The following is a 21,249-nucleotide window of genomic DNA, read 5'->3' on the forward strand; positions in this document are numbered from 1 at the left end:
ATAACCCTATCCTTATTCCTCTCTATCAGACATGTGTTTACCATATAGTGATGTAATGATTACTCCATTGAGTACTCTCATAAGGAATGGGTATAATTATAATCCTATTCTTAGTTTTCTATATTAGTCTTTTATACTTGTAATATGGCTAATATATCTTTTTCAATTGAGTACTCTAATTTTAGGGCCCCTTAAGCCTTACACATATCTTTGTTAGTAAATTTCACAAATCTATCTTGAAAAATACATGACCAAATTATGACTTATTTTGTATATATATATTTATCTTTCCACTTGGGTTTATAAGCCAGGTTTGCTATGTCTTCACTATTACTAATGTTAGAGTTTAGACATTACATAGAGAGTTCACTTTTTTAACTTTAACTATCTTTGCTAGCATCATTTTGTTTTAAAGTTTTTCAACAGGGGCGTGTATCTTTCTAAGTTTAAAAGGGAGATGAGATGCTCCCTACGTCATTATGCCCTGACGAAGCCCGACACACCCAGCGGGTGAAACGCGCGTCGGCATTGGACAAGCTGACACGGAACATGTGGTTTGTGTGAACGCCACTGAATGGATACATTGCAAGCTAACGCTCACGAAGGATCTTTTGAATGATGTTCCTGGGGAACTACCAAGGACTACTTACTTAACATCAGTCCTAGAACTGTACAGGAGACAGGTCGTATGCTATTATATCTTCTGCCTGATTGATAGGCACTTCCATATTTGATCTGGATATCGCTACCCGGTTGTGAGGGTTAAACCATAAGTCCCATAGTAGACAAGGAGACTGCTATCTTTAAGTTTTGCAAAAGACATACCAACACTATGCAATATTAACAAGCAATCCTTTACTTTGCATTATGCTTGTCATCCTTTCATGAACTTTCCATTCTCATGCATTAAAGATCTCTTGCAAGGGACTTCTACAGCGTCTAACAGAATAATACGCTACTACCTGCTTATCACTCATTCCTGCTGAGTAACTTTCCTTGCTCACTTTTATGCTGCTGCTTGCTTAACTACAGACGATTGTACATATTTTGAGACACATTATCATTAACTACTTAGATCCCATCACAATACCTGCTCGGCATTAGGCCTTATTTAATAAGGTGCCGAACGCAGCAGGGTGTAGTAGTTGGATAATTGTTTCTCACTAATATATCTCTGCTAATATATGTATGTACATTGCCAAGATTATGCCTTAAATGTACTGCCCTTATTTGTACTATATTTTGGGGCGCATTGTCAGTAACTACTTAGATCCCATCTCTATACCTGCCCGGCATTTAGCCTTACATTTGAAGGTGCCGTCTGCAGCAGGGTGTAGTAGTCTGACAAAGGCTTCCTATGAAATATATTAACATTGCTGTTCATACAGTGAGATATTTATGTCTGTCATGATATAAAGACAGCAGGTTAAGCTCTCTGCTGTAATATTGTTATATCTTTCTAACTTTTGGTTAGTTAATATATCAGGCTCATGCATTCACATTTACCCCTGACTGGTCAGGTTTGTATTTTATTTTTGTGTTATTCAATTTCCTTTTTAAATATACACTAATTGGTCAATTGTATACCGACTTACTGTATGTATATATCTGAGACAATAAAGTCTTGTAAATTCTAGTGCCAGAGATTGTCCTCTCTTGTTGCCACTAAAGCTTCTATTTTGGATACTCCTTATTATACTTTGATGAGCTAAATAAACTTTTTTTGATAAAAGAGTGCTGAATTCCCTGTCTTTTATCCTGATATATATTTTTCAGGATTTATTTCTTTCTTTATAATCCATGTAATTTATTTCAAGGGTCTGCACCACATAATTGTTTTATTCAAGGCCATACCAGTATTTGTTTATGAACTGGAGGGCCATTCTCTATTAGCTCCCAGCAGCTGCGTCCCCTCCGTTACTTTTCTCCTATTTTTCAATAAATATATATATATGTGTGTGTGTGTGTAAATACATATATACACATATAAATACATATATACACATATATAGACATATACAGTACTGTGCAAAAGTCTTATGCCACCATTTGATTTATTGTTATAGCAATGGTATAATTACATATATAATTATTTATCAGTCTCTTTATTAGAATACAACCCGAAAATACAGGATATTTGTGTGCAGTATTAAAAAACAGAAAAAAATCTAAAAAAAAACAGCTTCTATAGGCTAAAGTGGCAAGTATTTAGTGTGACCTCACCCTTACACTTGAGCAACAGCAGGTACATGGCTCTTGTAAACCTGAATGTAATCCTAATTAATGTCATTGCTAACACCTTAATTTGTCCTACTATTTCATGTCAAAATGTTTGCTGTGGAAAACATCTATTACACCTGGTTTGTGCAAGACATGCTTGAGCATTACATACACATGTGATAAGAGTTTAATTAATTGGAAGCTTCCTAATAAGACCAACTTTCCTTCACATCATTCCATTTAAATTGCCAAAGATAACAGAATTTGACAGAAATAAAATCATACTTTTGCATCAGCAGGGCCACTCTCAAAGGGAAATCAGCAAACAAACTGGATACTCAAAATGTGGTATTCAAGGTGTTATAAAGAAATTTCATTTAAAAAGGACAAGAAGGCAAAAAAACCTTTCAAAATATGAAGAGAAGTTTCTCAGAGTTTCTTCTTTTGAGAGACCGGAAGAAGTCCAGAAAGGATCTGTCTCAGCATCTGGCAGCTTCATCGGGATGCCAAGTTGACCCTTCTACAGTTTGAAGAAGCTTGTTCAGGAATGGTCTTTGTGGAAAGGAGACAGCCAAGAAACCACTTTTTCGGAAGGGGAACAGGGTGTAAAGGCTAAGACATGCTAAAGTTCACAAAGACTGTAATGAAGATCAGTGGAAAAGAGTATTATGGAGTGACAAATCCAAGTTTGAAAATTTTGGGTACAATAGTTGAGAATATGTGAGAAGAAGAGTTGGAGAGAGATGGAAGAATGAGTGCTTCAGTGAAACATGGTGGAGGTTAGTTTGGGGCTGCATTTCTGTCAGTGGTGTTGGCGATATTGTCCAAATTGATGGGATCATGAATGCTGAAAAGTACAGACAGGTTTTAATTCATCATGCCATTCCTTATGGAAAGCGCTTGATTGGCAATGGTTTTATTTTTCAGCATGATAACGATCCCAAGCAAACTGCTAATGCAGTGAAATCATATTTGCAGAGAAAAACAACTGATAAACACTGACAGTCATGGACTGGCCTCTATTGTTGTTTAAGCTCTTTATGAGCGATTAATAGTTATCTTTTTTTTTACTTATTTAGAAACTTTGCTGCTTCTGAGCTTGCACCGTATTCAGAGTAAATTGTTGTGAGCTTATACCTCTTTTTTCAGTTAATTTTCCATGGTGTACAGCTCGTGAACAGATTTTCTGTTTATCAGCCTTTGTAGTCACCTTACTTGGATAGTCTAATATATTGACTTATGTGGTTGCTGACTCTCTATATTTTTCATTTTTTAATCTAAGTATTAATGCATACACTACACTTTATACTATATTACTAAAAGTTATGTTTTATATTTTTCCCTGATGGGGTCTTTTGCCCTGCCCTTTATTTATTTATTTATTTATATCCCCTTTTCTCTTTGAGTGCTCCTTTGTTGTCCATACTTTCTTTCATTATTGCTTAACTAACATTATCTTTGAACAGTGAGCACCCCGCACATATATTGGATAGAATTACTCATTCATATCATTAGTTATAGTGGGGTATTTATGAATTCTTTCCCTCAACTCTCATTTTGTATTTAATCCATCGTGCCATTCCTTATGGAAAGCTCCTGATTGGCAATGGTTTTATTTTTCAGCATGATAATGATCCCAAGCATATTTGGAGAGAAAAACAGCTGATAAAACACTAACAGTCATGGACTGGGCTCCACAGAGTCCAGATCTGAATATTATAAAGGCAGTATCGGATCACCTGGACAGAGAAATAAATAAAAGACAACATAAATCTAGAGAATAACTCTGGGAAGTGCTGAAAGAAGCCTGGTATAGTACACCAGGGGCGTGATCCGATATACGGCGCAGGTTTCGGCGCAAGTGTGGAAACCTGTGCCGCCCATAGTTTCAGCTCGCAACTCGAGCTATCACATATACGGCTTCGTCAGATGATAAAGTGCCGTACGTCTGACAAACTAGCGATGTCCAGAAATCTGCGTAAGTACAAATTTCTGGAGTCGCCAGTGACTTACGGCACTTTAGAAACTGCCGCCGCCTACAAAAACTGACTAAATTATAAAATCACCCGTAACTGTCTAACACACCTCCCAAACATAGCCCGACACGTATACCCCTCTATCCTCAATCCCCCCTCTCACTCCTAATAACAAATGTATTAACCCCAAAACCGCTGCTCCCGGACCCCGCCGCCACCTATATTATATGTATTACCCCCTAATCTGACCCCCCTACACCGCCGCCACCTAATTAACTATATTACCCCCTAATATGATCCCCCTTACACCGCCACCACCTATTTAAACTATATTAACGTTTGGTAGGTTTAGACTGTCTAGCTGGTGGGGAATCTAGCACACCTGAAGTAAACTTTATCCCAAAGTTTAAAGAGTTATAGTTAGTTGTAGTAGGTGGAGCAAAACAAGTTGCTATTCCCAATGTGTCTTACTGTAAATATGTGTGATAATATGTGGGCTCAATATATGTTAATATTTTGATGAGTCCTAATTTTATATTCTCTTTTGGAAAAAATGGATGTCGAAACTATTTAAGAAATAAATATGATCCTTTATTTGATTATGGTAAATTTACCCAATAGTAGTGATGCTAAAAGTACAGTTAAACAAAAATTAATACAATTCCTTCAAAGTTTAAAAAATGACACCGGTGTCTCTATGTATAAAAATGTACATAATATATAAAAAATAAATTAAATTAAAATAATAACGTTGAAATCTTATAATTTATACAGTTTTGGGTTTATCACAAGTTGTAATTTCTAACAGAATGTTTGTAGATACAATTTTATAGTGGATAAAACAATAGTTGCTGTATAGTTCATATAGGATACTTTGTTTCAAGTTCAGCTATGCAATTGAGATCTTATCTTAGGCAACTATATATCAAATGTAGAGGTATGTTGGTGCGATTTTTATCACACTATAATATAAGTATACAAATTAGTACCTTGAAGTGTATCTGTTTGATATCACTTTTGTGAGATAATTGGGGTTAAATAAACGCCGCTATGCCAGTGTTTTGATTAAGTTTCAAGATCAAGCTGGTGGCAGTTCTATATGAGCTGCTGGCAGTTAAATAAATGCCGCTTTGGTTCCCAGGTTTCTTAGATGTCGGTCAGTGGTATCAACATGTTTCGGCTGGACAGCCTTTTTCAAGACCTTGAAAAAGGCTGTCCAGCCGAAACATGTTGATACCAACATGTTGATACCAGAGCACACCTGCACAGGATTTGAGAAGACAAAGTGAATACCAGCTATACCCAGTTGAAATATTCAAGTTCCCACTGAGTGGCATATATTTAACCGCAAAGATCACATTGATAACTAGAAATCCTTTTTCTACTTATCCTACAAACGTTCTACTTATCCCAACAACCACATTTCAGCACCCAGATCGGTCACTGACCGACATCTAAGAAACCTGGGAACAACAGACCGGAAAGGCACGCAAAAATTCCACATCAGGAGGTTATCCAACAACCATACCATCGTGATCGGTCACTGACCGACAGACAAGCCACAGAATAGAAAAACCGGAGATACTTAAAAAACATCAGCAAACGGTTAGCACTTAACCGCAACGAAGATCCCACCAAGAAACCCTTAAGAGCGCGATCGGTCACTGACCGACAAAGGATAAGGTAACTGAGCGGCCACGACAACTACCCAAACACTTATATAAAAGTGAATTTTCTCGCAGCAAACAGATAAGCCCACCTAATAAGAGGAAACCAAAGCGGCATTTATTTAACTGCCAGCAGCTCATATAGAACTGCCACCAGCTTGATCTTGAAACTTAATCAAAACACTGGCATAGCGGCGTTTATTTAACCCCAATTATCTCACAAAAGTGATATCAAACAGATACACTTCAAGGTACTAATTTGTATACTTATATTATAGTGTGATAAAAATCACACCAACATACCTCTACATTTGATATATAGTTGCCTAAGATAAGATCTCAATTGCATAGCTGAACTTGAAACAAAGTATCCTATATGAACTATACAGCAACTATTGTTTTATCCACTATAAAATTGTATCTACAAACATTCTGTTAGAAATTACAACTTGTGATAAACCCAAAACTGTATAAATTATAAGATTTCAACGTTATTATTTTAATTTAATTTATTTTTTATATATTATGTACATTTTTATACATAGAGACACCGGTGTCATTTTTTAAACTTTGAAGGAATTGTAATAATTTTTGTTTAACTGTACTTTTAGCATCACTACTATTGGGTAAATTTACCATAATCAAATAAAGGATCATATTTATTTCTTAAATAGTTTCGACATCCATTTTTTCCAAAAGAGAATATAAAATTAGGACTCATCAAAACATTAACATATATTGAGCCCACATATTAAACTATATTAACCCCTAATGTGACCCCCTACACCGCCGCCACCTATATTATATGTACTACCCCCTAATCTGACCCCCTTACACCGCCACCACCTATATTAAAATTATTAACCCCTAATCTAATCCCCCTATACCGCCGCCACCTATAATAAATATATTACCCCCTAAAATACTAAAATGTCCCTACCCTAAACTAAATTTAAAATAGCCCTGAAAAGGGCTTTTTGCGTGGCATTGCCCCAAAGTAACCAGCTCTATTACCAGCCCTTAAAAGGGCCTTTTGCGGGGCATTGCCCCAAAGTAACCAGCTCTATTACCAGCCCTTAAAAGGGCTTTTTGCGGGACATTGTCACAAAGTAATCATCTCTTTTGCCTGTAATCTAATCCCCCTACACTGCCGCCACCTATATTAAATGTATTAACCCCTAATCTAATCCCCCTACACCGCTGCCACCTATATTAAATGTATTAACCCCTAATCTAATCCCCCTATACCGCCGCCACCTATATTAAATTTATTAACCCCTAAAATACTAAAATTTCCCTACCACTAAACCTAAGTCTAACCCTACAAATAGCCCTGAAAAGGGCCTTTTGCGTGGCATTGCCCCAAAGTAACCAGCTCTATTACGAGCCCTTAAAAGGGCTTTTTGCGGGGCATTGTCACAAAGTAATCAGCTCTTTTGCCTGTAATCTAATCCCCCTACATCGCTGTCACCTATAATAAATGTATTACCCCCTAATCTAATCCCCCTACACTGCCGCCACCTATATTAAATATATTAACCCCTAATCTGACCCCTCTACACCGCCGCCACCAATATTAACTATATTAACCCTAATTATATTAGGGTTAATATAGTTAATATAGTTATTATATTATATATATTAACTATATTAACCCTATCTTACTCTAACACCTCTAACTTAATTATTATTAAATTAAATCTAAATAATATTAATAATATTAACTAAATTATTCCTATTTAAAACTAAATACTTACCTATAAAATAAACCCTAAAATAGCTACAATATAATTAATAATTACATTGTATCTATTTTAGGGTTTATATTTATTTTACAGGTAACTTGGTATTTATTTTAACTAGGTACAATAGCTATTAAATAGTTAATAACTATTTAATAGCTACCTAGTTAAAATAATTACCAATTTACCTGTAAAATAAATCCTAACCTAAGTTACAAATACACCTACACTATCAATAAATTAATTAAATAAACTACAAATATCTAAACTAAAATACAATTAAATACACTAAACTAAATTACAAAAACAAACAAACACTAAATTACAAAAAATAAAAAAAGTTTACAAGAATTTTAAACTAATTACACCTATTCTAAGCCCCCTAATAAAATGACAAAGCCCCCCAAAATAAAAAAAAATTCCCTACCCTAATCTAAATTACAAAAGTAATCAGCTCTATTACCAGCCCTTAAAAGAGCCTTTTGTGGGGCATTGCCCCAAAGTAATCAGCTCTTTTACCTGTAAAAAAAGAACAACCCCCCCATTACAACCCACCACCCACATACCCCTACTCTAACCCACCCAATCCCCCCTTAAAAAAACCTAAGTCTAACCCCCTAGTGCTCCTTACCTGTCCTGAAGACCGGCGGAGAAGGTCCTGTTCCAGGCGGAGAAGTCTTCTTCAGGCGGCAAACTCTTCTTCTTAGAGGATCCAGCCGGCGCTGAGAGGAGGAGTTGAAGACAGATGACCGCGGAGCTAAAGACCGTCCATCTGGAACTGAAGACCGGCGATGCTGATACTGAAGATCAGTGACGCTGGAACTGAAGACCGGAGCGTGGAGGATCCTCTTCATACGATCGCCGCCGTACACTGAATAGGAACTCAAGGTACGCGATTAAAAATGGCGTCCCTTGAATTCCTATTGGCTGCTATTTGATTAGAATAGCCAATAAAATTACAGTAGCTCTTATCCTATTGGCTATTCAAATCAGCCAATAGAATTAAAGTAGCTTGCATCCGATTGGCTGATTTGAATTTGAAGGCTCAAATCAGCCAATAGGAATTCAAGGGACACCACGCTCTGGCTCCGGTCTTCAGTTGCAGCGTCGCCGATCTTCAGTTCCAGCATCGCCGGTCTTCAGTTCCAGATGGACGGTCTTCAGCTCTGCGGTCATCGGTCTTCAACTCCTCCGCTCCGCGCCGGCTGGATCCTGGAAGAAGAAGAGGTCGCCGCCTGGAAGAAGACTTCTCCGCCTGGAACAGGACCTTCTACGCCGGTCTTCAGGACAGGTAAGGAGCACTTGGGGGTTAGACTTAGGTTTTTTTTACGGGGTGATTGGGTGGGTTAGAGTAGGGGTATGTGGGTGGTGGGTTGTAATGGGGGGGTTGTTGTTTTTTTTACAGGCAAAAGAGCTGATTACTTTGGGGCAATGCCCCACAAAAGGCCTTTTAAGGGCTGGTAATAGAGCTGATTACTTTTGTAATTTAGATTAGGGTAGGGAATTTTTTTTATTTTGGGGGGCTTTGTTATTTTATTAGGAGGCTTAGAATAGGTGTAATTAGCTTAAACATCTTGTAATCTTTTTTTATTTTTTGTAATTTAGTGTTTGTTTGTTTTTTGTAATTTAGTTTAGTGTATTTATTTGTATTTTAGTTTAGATATTTGTAGTTTAATTAATTTATTGATAGTGTAGGGGTATTTGTAACTTAGGTTAGGATTTATTTTACTGGTAAATTGGTAATTATTTTAACTAGGTAGGTATTACATAGTTATTAACTATTTAATAGCTATTGTACCTACTTAAAATAAATACCAAGTTACCTGTAAAATAAATATAAACCCTAAAATAGCTACAATGTAATTATTAATTATAGTGTAGCTATCTTAGGGTTTATTTTATAGGTAAGTATTTAGTTTTAAATAGGAATAATTTAGTTAATATTATTAATATTATTTAGATTTATTTTAATAATAATTAAGTTAGGGGTGTTAGAGTTAGATAGGGTTAATATAGTTAATATATATAATATAATAACTATATTAACTATATTAACCCTAATATAATTAGGGTTAATATAGTTAATATAGGTGGCGGCGGTGTAGGGGGGTCAGATTAGGGGTTAATATATTTAATATAGGTGGCGGCGGTGTAGGGGGATTAGATTAGGGGTTAATATATTTAATATAGGTGGCGGCGGTGTAGGGGGATTAGATTACAGGCAAAAGAGCTGATTACTTTGTGACAATGCCCCGCAAAAAGCCCTTTTAAGGGCTGGTAATAGAGCTGGTTACTTTGGGGCAATGCCCAGCAAAAGGCCCTTTTAAGGGCTGGTAATAGAGCTGGTTTCTTTGGGGCAATGCCACGCAAAAGGCCCTTTTCAGGGCTATTTGTAGGGTTAGACTTAGGTTTAGTGGTAGGGAAATTTTAGTATTTTAGGGGTTAATAAATTTAATATAGGTGGCGGCGGTATAGGGGAATTAGATTAGGGGTTAATAAATTTAATATAGGTGGCGGCGGTATAGGGGGATTAGATTAGGGTTAATAAATTTAATATAGGTGCCGGCGGTATAGGGGGATTAGCAGGGCCGCCATCAGGGGGTGACAGGGGTGACTCCTGTCAGGGGCCCAATGGGCCAGGGGGGCCCCATGAGGCAAGAATTTAAAGATTTTTTTTTTTTTTTACATTTTGGCAGCCACCAGTGGGTACTACATCAGAGTGCTTATTGAGCATGGGAAATGTTATTACAAGGAGTAAAGTATTAGCATTTGAGAGGATGTCCGAGTGTGCACTAAACCACTATGCACAGTATGAGACAGACTTGGCACTTTGTTTGTACATTGTGTGCCTGAGTCACACGGCAGATCACTTTCATTTGCAGAGGAGGTAGGACTTACTTAGCAATGTTTTTTATTTCTTTGTGCAATTTCAGATTGTAACTTCAGTGTGGTAGTAGTTGTATGGGGTGGGACCAGGGGGCCATAAAAATATTTTTTTTTTTAGCAGCAGTGTATTTATGATTATTTGACCCTGGGTGCCCTTTTAACAGATGTGCATTTTTATATACAGTGTGTGTATATATATATATATATATATATATATATATATAAATATATATATATATAACATTCAAGTTTACTGCCCCTTTATGCAAGGACATTCCAGATGCAAGGAGGCATTTTATCTATGATTTTTATATCTGCATAACATGTTATACTCTCAGACTAAGATTGCTCAGTGTTTGAAATGAGACAGGTTAACTTACAACTGTTCAGTTTACACTACAGCTGACTTAATTTGGGAATACATTCCAACAAACCTAAATCCTGCATTTAACCAGATCTAATGGTATGAGTACCACAGCTTATGGTTCGACCAAGACCATATAGAGTACAGCATTTTCAAAATCCATAAGTACAGCTGATAGATGGGAACATTTGAACACTATAGTTGAATTGGTGCTATTGGTTGGGGAAAATTGGGAAAAACAAACAAACATATGTCAACCTTTTAAAAGTACTTTTCTTCCTCTAGCCATCTACCCAGATCATGAATGTACAATTTTGAATTCACAGAATTATTTTAGTTTGCACATTTACAAATATGATTCTTTAAAAAGTGATCTTTTAATTTCTGCAATTCTTTTATCATGCATGTCACACACTGTTGATTTAGGGGATGCAATGTGCAGAAATGTTACTTCCTGTGAGTGTTTCTGTGGTTGTCTGTGTTTATGTCTTTGTGCTTTGGTTTGTGTCTCTATGAGTGTGTATGTATTTTTTTCTGTGGATCTCTCTGTGAGGGTGGGTGTGTATGTCTTTGTGCATTTTGTGTGGATGTCTGTGAGGGTGTGCGCATATGTATTTGAGCTTTTTCTATGGGTGTCTCAGTGAGGGTGTGTGTATGTTTGTCTTTGTGTATTTTCTCTGGATGCCTCTGTGAGGGTGTGTGTGTGTATGTATGAATGTCTGTTTTTTCTGTGGATGTCTCTGTGAGAGTGTGTGTGTGTATGTATGGATGTCTGTGTTTTCTGTGGATGTCTCTGTGAGGGTGTGTGTTTGTGTGTCTGCTAGAGTGTCTATATGTGAATCCTTATGTGTGAGTGTGTGTTTCAGTGTATGAGTGTATCTGTGTGTTTGTATGTTACTACCTTTACAACATTTCCAAGTTTAAATAGACACTTAAGAATAAAGTGCATATACGTTTTAGTCACTTGGTCAAAAATTGCACATATCAAAGGAGGAGGGGGGGCCCTTATCAATGGTTAAGTCAAGGGCCCCAAAATTTCTAGTGGCGGCCCTGGCGATTAGATTAGGGGTTAATAATTTTAATATATGTGGCGGCGGTGTAGGGGGATTAGATTACAGGCAAAAGAGCTGATTACTTTGTGACAATGCCCTGCAAAAAAACCTTTTAAGGGCTGGTAAAAGAGCTGATTACTTTGGGGCAATGCCCCACAAAAGGCCCTTTTAAGGGCTGGTAATAGAGCTGGTTACTTTGGGGCAATGCCACGCAAAAAGCCCTTTTAAGGGCTATTTTTAATTTAGTTTAGGGTAGGGACATTTTAGTATTTTAGGGGGTTAATACATTTAATATAGGTGGCAGCAGTGTAGGGGGATTAGATTAGGGGTTAATACATTTAATATAGGTGACGGCGGTGTAGGGGGCTCACATTAGGGAGTAATATAGTTAAAATAGGTGGCGGCGGGGTAGGGGCTCACATTAGGGGGTAATAATTTTAATATAAATGGCGGCGGTGTAGGGGGATTACATTAGGGGTTAATAATTTTAATGTAGGTGGTGACGGTGTAGGGGGATCACATTAGGGGGTTAGACATTTAATGCAGGTGGCGGCAGGGTCCGGGAGCGGCGGTTTAGGGGTTAAACACTTTATTAGGGATGCGGCAGGGGATCGCGGTTGACAGGTAGATAGACATTGCGCATGCGTTAGGTGTTAGGTTTTATTTTGCAGCCAGTTTAGGGAGCTACGGGGCTCAAATACTCAGCATAAGGCTTACTACGCCTGCAATTTGTGGCAAGGTGAAACTGGAGTAAGATTTCTCCATTTTCGCCACGTAAGTCATGTATATTGGATACCAAACTGCACTGGTTTGGTATACCTGTCTATGGGTCAAAAAACTACGGCCGAAGGCAGAAATATACAAGCGTAACTTCTATGTTACGCCGTATATATGATACCAAACCAGCGCAAAATTTGGCGTCGCCGGCTTTTGTGGGCGACGATTTATATCGGATCGAGGCCCAGAAGATTACTTCAAAAAACTTCAGGACAGTCTACCCATAAAGATCAAGCTGTGCTTAGTGCCAAGGGAGGTAACACTATATACTGACTTTTGCCTGAAGAAGCCATTTGGTTCTGAAAATTGTGTTTTTTTTATATTTTGTGTACATATTTTTTGTATTTTCTGTTTGTTTCTTATTAAAGAGACCGAAAAAAAATATAAGGATGGTCATTAAAACATATATATATATATATATAGACATATATACTGTATATATACATACATATGCATTTAGACACGTTTATGTACTGTATGTATTTCTATGTTAAAGACCTTTGGCTGCCTTTTTTTCTAACACCTGAGACCTCATATCTTTGAGCCTTTATAACTTTTTTGTGCAATATTTTTGGAATACTTTTAGATGGCGTTATTATGAGTGTAACTGTATTGTATAATGTATTTTTGATGTGTTTTGTGAAACTTTTTAGGTTTGTGAAACAGTTAACCAGACTCGCGATTGCGCTCAAGCTTTCACATTTACTTTCAACTAGGATATGAACACAATTTAATTTGCCTGTAAACGAGCATGCAAATGATTGCGCTCCACTCGTTCTCTGGCCCTCTATGTGTGCAGCAATGATCAAAATGCCTTATTTAACTTTAAATGGTTTCTGTATTGAATAAAGAAACATATTTACTTTTTTGCAGTATGTTTTGAACTTGTGGGATTCAGCACATTATAGAAAGGATATGAAACCCAAACTTTTTCTTTTATGATTCAGGTAAAACATACGATTTCAAAAAAAAATTCCTTGTATTCTTTGTATCTTTTGTTGAAAAGCAGGGATGTATGATTAAGAGCCGGCCCATTTCTGGAGCACTATATGGCAGCAGTTTTGAAAGAATGTTATCCATTTGCAAGAACACTAGATGGCAGCACTATTTCTGGCCATGTAGTTCTCCAGATGCATACCTAAGTATTTCTTCAACACAGAATATCATGGGAATGACCAAATTTGATAAAAGAAGTAAATTGGGAACTTTTTAAAATTGGTAAGCTCTGTCTGAATAGTAAAATATTTTTTGGGGGTTTCTTATCCCTTTACTGTTTTATAGCTCTTGAGCTAACTGGGCTTATGATAGGTCCTTTAGTATTTCTGCATTTCAAAATACATCACATACAAAATCATATTGTTAAGCCACAATAAGATGACATAATTATCTGTCTAAATACAGTGTTTTTTGATGTAGCTTTGCCTTAAGGGGACAGTCTAGTCAAATTTTTTTTTTCATTATTCAGATAGGGCATGTAATTTTAAACAACTTTCCAATTTACTTTTATCATTACATTTGCTGTGTTCTCTTGCTATTCTTTGTTGAAAGCTAAACCTAGGTAGGATCATATGCTAATTTCTAAGCCCTTGAAGTCGGCCTCTTATTAAATTGCATTTTGACAGTTTTTTACAGCTAGAAAGCACTAGTTCACGTGTACTGTATATACAACATTGTGCTCACTCCAGTGGAGTTATTTATGAGTCAGCCCAAATTGGCTAAAATGCAAATCTGTGAAAAGAACTGAAATAAGGGGGCAGTCTGCATAGGCTTAGATACAAGTTGCTCACAGAGTAAAAAGTATATTAATATAACTGTGTTGGTTATGCAAAACTGGGGAATGGGTATTAAAGGGCTTATCTATATTTTTAAAGAATAAAGATTTAGGAGTAGACTGTCCCATTAAAGTCCTTTTCAGGATTAATATAAACTCCCAATTCCTATTAAAATGCCTTATCACTACAAAAGCGCTATCAATTCAAACGTTACAGGCATTTGAAAATTGGTGTGTAAGAACATTTGGTCTTTGCTGATACATATATATGTGCAAGGTGAGAGCTGTCTTGCATAGCACTTCTGTGTGGCGCACCATAGTCTACTTTGTGCAATGTCCAGGAATTATCTCATTCCAGACTTTCCCCATCACCAGGAAACAGAAGCCAATTTCAAAGTCAGAGGTTATGTTGTGTTACTGTGTCATGGATGGAAACACCTGTGTCACAGACCCTGCACTCTGACGGAATCCCATGACCAATGAATCAATAAGCTAAATGATGCTGGTGTGTGTACATTAGTATGTATTTAGGCCATATATATAAGTATTCTCCAAAATACATAGATACAAATATTTCCACTATTCACGGACTAGGAAAGATTTGTAAGAAATTAGTTTTTTATTAACTATATTTAACCTAAAGTAGACTAGAACATGTTCTTTAACGCTGAATGGAAAACTGTCTTGATATTTTCCACCCTTGTTCATAGCCATATTATATATTTGTTTTGAGTGACGCTTATATTTCATTTGATTAATACACTTTTTACCTCTGTAATTACCTTGTATCTAAGCCTCTGCAGACTGCCCCTTTATTTAAGTTCTTTTGACAGACTTACATTTTAGCCAATCAGTGCTCACTCCTCGTTAAATTCTGTAAACTCCTGGTTTTATTTTTCAGCATGTTAATGATCCCAAGCACACTGCTAATGCAGTGAAATCATATTTGGAGAGAAAAACAGCTGATGAAACAATTGCAGACCTGAATATTATATATAGAGGCCGTATGGGATCATCTGGACAGAGAAATAAATAAAAGACAACCTAAATCTAAAGGAGAACTCTGGGAAGTGCTGAAAGAAGCCTGGTATAATGCCTGGTATAATACACCAGAAGATTACTACAGACAACTTCAGGACAGTCTCCCCAAAAGAGTTCAAGATGTGCTTAGGGACAAAGGAGGTCACACTATATACGACTTTTGCCTGAAGAAGCCATTTGGTTCTGAAAATTGTGTTTTTTTTATTTTTTGTGTACATATTTCCTGTATTTTCTGTTCGTAAGCGAAAAGGGGTTTATCACCAGTGTTTGCGTGCGTCGGGTTTATTGCTAGTATTTGTTGAAAGTAAACACGATCTCTTGTGCACAATTGAAGTTAACACGTCGGGATAGCGCATCCTTAAAGGGACCATCAACACCAGAATTTTTGTTGTTTTAAAAGATAGATAATCCCTTTATTACCCATTCCTTAGTTTTGCTTAATAACACAGTTATAATAATACACGTTTTACCTCTGTGATTACCTTGTATCTAAGCCTCTGCAGACTGCCCCCTTATTTCAGTTCTTTTGACAGACTTGCATTTTAGCTCACTTCTTGGTAAATTCACGTGCATGAGCTCAATGTTATCTATATGAAACACATGAACTAAAGCCCTCTAGTGGTGAAAAACTGTCAAATGCAGAGGTGGCCTTTAAGGTCTAAGAAATTAGCATATGAACCACCTAGGTTTTTCTTTCAACTAAGAATACAACGAGAGAAAGCAAAATTGGTGATAAAAGTAAATTGGAAAGTTGTTTGAAATTACATGCTCTATTTGAATCATGAAAGTTTTTTTGAGACTTGACTGTCCCTTTAAAACTCATGATTAACTGTTTTGCAAAACAAAAAAGTGTCACAAAACACATTACGCATACATTACAAAGTACAGTTACACTCATAATAACACTATCTGAGAAAAAAGGGCTCAAAAATATGAGGTCTCAGGTGAAAAAAAAGCTACAAAGGGCTTTAACATAGAAATACATACATATACATATAAACAGATATAAACACATAAATACATATGTATACTTAAATGTATATATATATATATATATATATATATATATATATATATATATATATAGTAAAGGAGAACTGGATCCAACGGACGGCCTCCGTTGTTAGATGCGATCCAAGAACAGCCGGCACACAGGAAATTTTTCAAACTCCGATTTATTCACAAAGAAGAGAAACCAGACGTTTCGGCTCTATCGTGAGCCTTTTTCAATGGTATACATCCGGTCTGTATACCATTGAAAAAGGCTCACGATAGAGCCGAAACGTCTGGTTTCTCTTCTTTGTGAATAAATCGGAGTTTGAAAAATTTCCTGTGTGCCGGCTGTTCTTGGATCGCATCTAACAATGGAGGCCGTCCGTTGGATCCAGTTCTCCTTTACTATATGTATTTACCCTGCCGAGCACCTGGTGGATGAATAGCTGGCGAGTGCCGTTTCCCACGAACGATATATATATATATATATATATATATATATATGTGTGTGTACATTGGAGCCCTTTGCAGTTAAGTAGATGAAAACATGAAAAATAATATTTATGCAATATTCATATTTAATAAAATGCTATACTGTGTATTTACTGTAAATATTTCACATTCCAATGTTCTGCACATAGCAGAATATGTTCTAACTATTTATAAATACATATATATACTGTATCTGTATATATCTATACTTATATATAATCATCTATAAATACATATGCCTGGGACATGCATAAGGCTATCCTAAGGAAAAAGTAAAATGCAATATGGCTAGACTTGATTGGCCTTTTTGGTTCTTATCTACCCTCAAATTCTATGTTTTTTTTATATATATATATATATATATATATATATATTGCACCAAAATACCATGATATATATATACTGTATATATATAAACATGTATTTATGAATAAAACTAACATATTAAGCCATGCGAAGAACATTGGAATGTGAAATATTAATATTTTCATATCGGGTTAACGCACTTGAGAATATGCTATCGGGTTTGTTAGGTTAGATGTTTTTACACTTTTTCTGCTCCATTGACTTCTATGGGGGAGTACGTTAACGCTTGCGCAATATTCTAAGTTCAGCTTTTTGTGCTTTGGGTTAGCACTCGTGCAAAAACAGTTTACTATTTTTAACTTATAATACAAGTGCTACCCGACGCTCGCAAAAAGCTTACTTCTACCAAAATTAGCGTGTGGGCAGGAGTGTTAATTACCGCTCCACTAACCTGACCCTTAAGGCTGTGACACACTGCAAGCAGAGCGACGCGCAGCGTGTACATGCAGCTGTGTGTGCTCAGTGTGTCCTGCCTTTTCATCTCTGAGCACTCTGCTGCGTCAGGACGCGTAGCTGAGCGCTCAGAGATGAAATATTTGAACTTCAGAAGCGATGCGACGCGGAGCGAAGCAGCTGCTTCGCCTCGCGCCGCATTGCTTGCAGTGTGTCACGGGCTTTACTGTGTAGACCAATACACATGTAAATACAGTATCACTATGGTATATGATTACCATACTAAATGCAGTATATATAGTATACATACATTTTTACATTTTTCCTCTGCAGTGCATTATTCTGCTTTTCCTGGTCTCATTTCATCAGCCTTGCATTTTCTAACTGTAATATTTTGGTTCTAAACTTCGATACCAAAAGCTCTTGGCCTACAATTCAAATGCTGAAGCTTTACCTTGCTATTGTTTACTATTGCGTCATATGGAAGTCAACCTCATATGAATTATAGCCAAATATTATTTTAAAATGCATTACCAGCACAACAAATGTATGTGTGTTAATAAGTTAGGCCAACATTAGTTTTGAAACCTATTTAGATATGTCAGTAAATATTTATTTATTAATCTAATCTTATTCACATATGTACTCTTCAAGTCATTTCATCCTTTTGGTGGCCAGATACGTCAGCATTGTCTAGTATCAAAGTGTTATTTTCATTTCTACCATCTCTGCTGGGGAGTATTTCCATGAATACACAACTGTTTCTATAAAGGAGCATACATTTTATAACAATCTAGCTTGCAATAACATCAGCTCATTCTAGCATATTATTATCTTAAAGGGCCACTGTAAGTAAATATTTTCTATGCCTGTTACTAACTACCCACCCCAAATACGCTTTTTATCAATAGCATTTCATTAACATATCTCTACCGTATATCAGAAATCTTGTCTGCAAATTTAATTGTTTTCCAAACCCACTCCGTGGGTATCCTTTGCTCTGTACCAATCCGTTTACAATACCTAGGTTTCAAAATGGTGCTTTAAACACAAAGTTATTGGTTTAAGTATTTTGAACATGCAGTGCTGAAAATAGTGGGCAGGATAACGTGACATCATCGGCGAATAAAAGATATAACTTTTAGAACGTTATGAAACTTCGTTTTGGAGAAAATATAGGTCAGTAGGTTTTAAATAATGTTTAACGTTAATATGTTAGTTGTTTAGCTTAAAAATTATAACAGAAAGTGATCCTTTAAACATGTTAATGGTGAACTGTACTGAATGGGTAACATTTGTAACCCATCTTTTTGCTTTGTATTGTTATGCACATTACAAGGAGACTTCAAATCTACTTAGCTTTATTTTGCTTTCTTTGGAAATGTAAAATTTGTCTCCTTCCCTTTTGGCAAAATGTTTGTCTAAACTTAAACAGATTTTCCACCAAAAAATGGAGTGTCATCAAGTTTTTGGTTTAATGTAAATTTATGCCCATCCAGATGTCTGCTGGAGTCTGAAGGGGATGAAATAGTTAAATTCCCAAATTCTTTGACTTCAAAATGAAACAAATTATAATTGAATTTTCAGTATTTCATATTCCCTAATGTTATAATGTAGCCCATTTATATTTGAATACAAAGTACAGTTTAGAGAGTTTAAAAACAGAATTGATCTATTTTAAGATGCCATTTGCCACTATTATGTGGTAACTCACCATTTGTTTGAAGAGTGTTCCTGGGAGAAGGAGAGTCACAGTCTTCCTCGCCAAAAATAAGACGGAAATCCATATCCCCATCTTGGCATATAGCTGCCCCCATTTGGGAAAAATGGACAGTAATAGCGAGGGAAAGATGTGGAGGAAAAAGGAAATGAAAAGAAAGCTGAAACTAAAAAGAGATGTGATGAAGAGGTTAAAAGGGATGGGAAATATGTGTAAGGGAACTGGGAATTGCAGGCAGGCTGGAAAAAAAGTTAAACAAGGGATTGAACAATTTAGCGCTGAGGATAATGAAAATGAAATGGCAAACCAATGGGCAAAGTGACAGAGTATGGAAGGATTGAGGAAATAAAATAGGTAATAAAGAGATACCAGCAGAAAAAGAGAACAGAAATCTGATTTGAGAAAAAAATGATTTTATCAGGGACAGAAGAGGCACTAAAAGAGGGAATGAGGAATGCAGCAAGTACCAGTGTGCAGAGCACATATATAGAAATACACACACGCAGCAGATCCCAGTATCCCCTCTTGCTCCTGTGCTACCAAACTGCTTTATTCCTCACATTCCTTCACTACCAGAATATTTTCCCTCTGCCTTTTTTTTAATGGGAAACTTATTATAGACTTTTTTTTTGTTCCAGGGCAGGGAAAACCCAAAAAGAAGAAAGGAACTTTTCCAGCACCTCCCACTGACATTTCCAATTGGCTGGGCCCCTTCCTGACATCATTCCAATTCTTTTTTTTTCTGGGTCTGTCCTCTGCTCTATGTAAAAAATACAGTATGTCACTTTAGAAGGGAGGTTTTGTTTTAAAAGATCCAGGCTTTTGACAGGTTAGCTCTTTATTGGTTGCAGAGACTCCCGCCCCTTTCTTTAACTGGGTAGATAAACTGTCATCTAAGTAGGTTGACGAAAGTTGCTACATCCTTTCCTAAACAGACTCTAGGGCTTTGGAACTGGTAAAAGACCCCACATCATCCTTAACCCTTTATGTTAATCTATCTAATGCTAGATTAAGACGAGGAATTAGGGCACTATGGCCACTCCATGGAAGATATGTAATACATATACTGTATTGAAAATAGTGCACACACATTAATGTAACTAAAAATCCCAACACACTCAGTTTGTGGAAATAGCTAAAGGTAATTAAATGGCAAATAAATCAGTAAATATGCTAACTTCCTGGTTTTAATATTGGCTTAATTAAAATTTCAAACTGCATGTTCCATCAGGCACAGCAGGAAAACTCATAGGCTCATACAGCTGCATGTTTAGTTACATCCCCTAGATAAGGGTGGCAAAAGAGATAACCCTTTAATTGAGTTTAATACTTAGGACAAAACAGAATACATTTTTTCTATTTTTTTAACTGCTTTAATGAGAGAAATTAAATACAGTAGAATTGCACAGCAAATGCATAATAAAAAGACAATGCAGTAGCATAATCTGAATTTTATGTGAGGAGTAGATGTTTTTTCCTGTCAGATTTCAGTGTTACTTCCATTTCCTTGCTCCCTATATCATGTGACAGCCATAAGTCCATCACAAATGCATATACATACATACTGTAAACTCTTGCCCATGCTCAGTAGGAGCTGGTACCTGAAAAAGTGTGCACCTAAAAAGACTATGCACATTTTGATAATGAAAGTAAATTGGAAAGTTGTGTTAAATTCCAATTCTGAACCATGCAATTTTTATTTTTACTTTATTGTCCTTTTAATTGATCATTAAAGGGTCATTAAACAACACATTTTTCTTTCATGGTTCAGATAGAGCATGCGATTTAA

The 21,249-nt window shown here is 36.4% G+C and overlaps 1 protein-coding gene across 1 annotated transcript in view; it reads right to left on the reverse strand.

Moving 5' to 3' along the window:
* NFATC4 (nuclear factor of activated T cells 4) overlaps window positions 1-20,040 on the reverse strand; it is a 187,696-nt gene extending 167,656 nt beyond the window's left edge. Inside the window, exon 1 of the mRNA XM_053702270.1 lies at window positions 19,455-20,040. Coding sequence (XP_053558245.1) covers window positions 19,455-19,557 — 103 coding nt within the window. The 5' untranslated portion in view covers window positions 19,558-20,040. The remainder of the gene's footprint in view (window positions 1-19,454) is intronic.
* Window positions 20,041-21,249: the final 1,209 nt, after the last annotated feature.

Source organism: Bombina bombina, chromosome 2, assembly GCF_027579735.1.
Source record: "Bombina bombina isolate aBomBom1 chromosome 2, aBomBom1.pri, whole genome shotgun sequence".
NCBI lineage: Eukaryota > Metazoa > Chordata > Amphibia > Anura > Bombinatoridae > Bombina > Bombina bombina.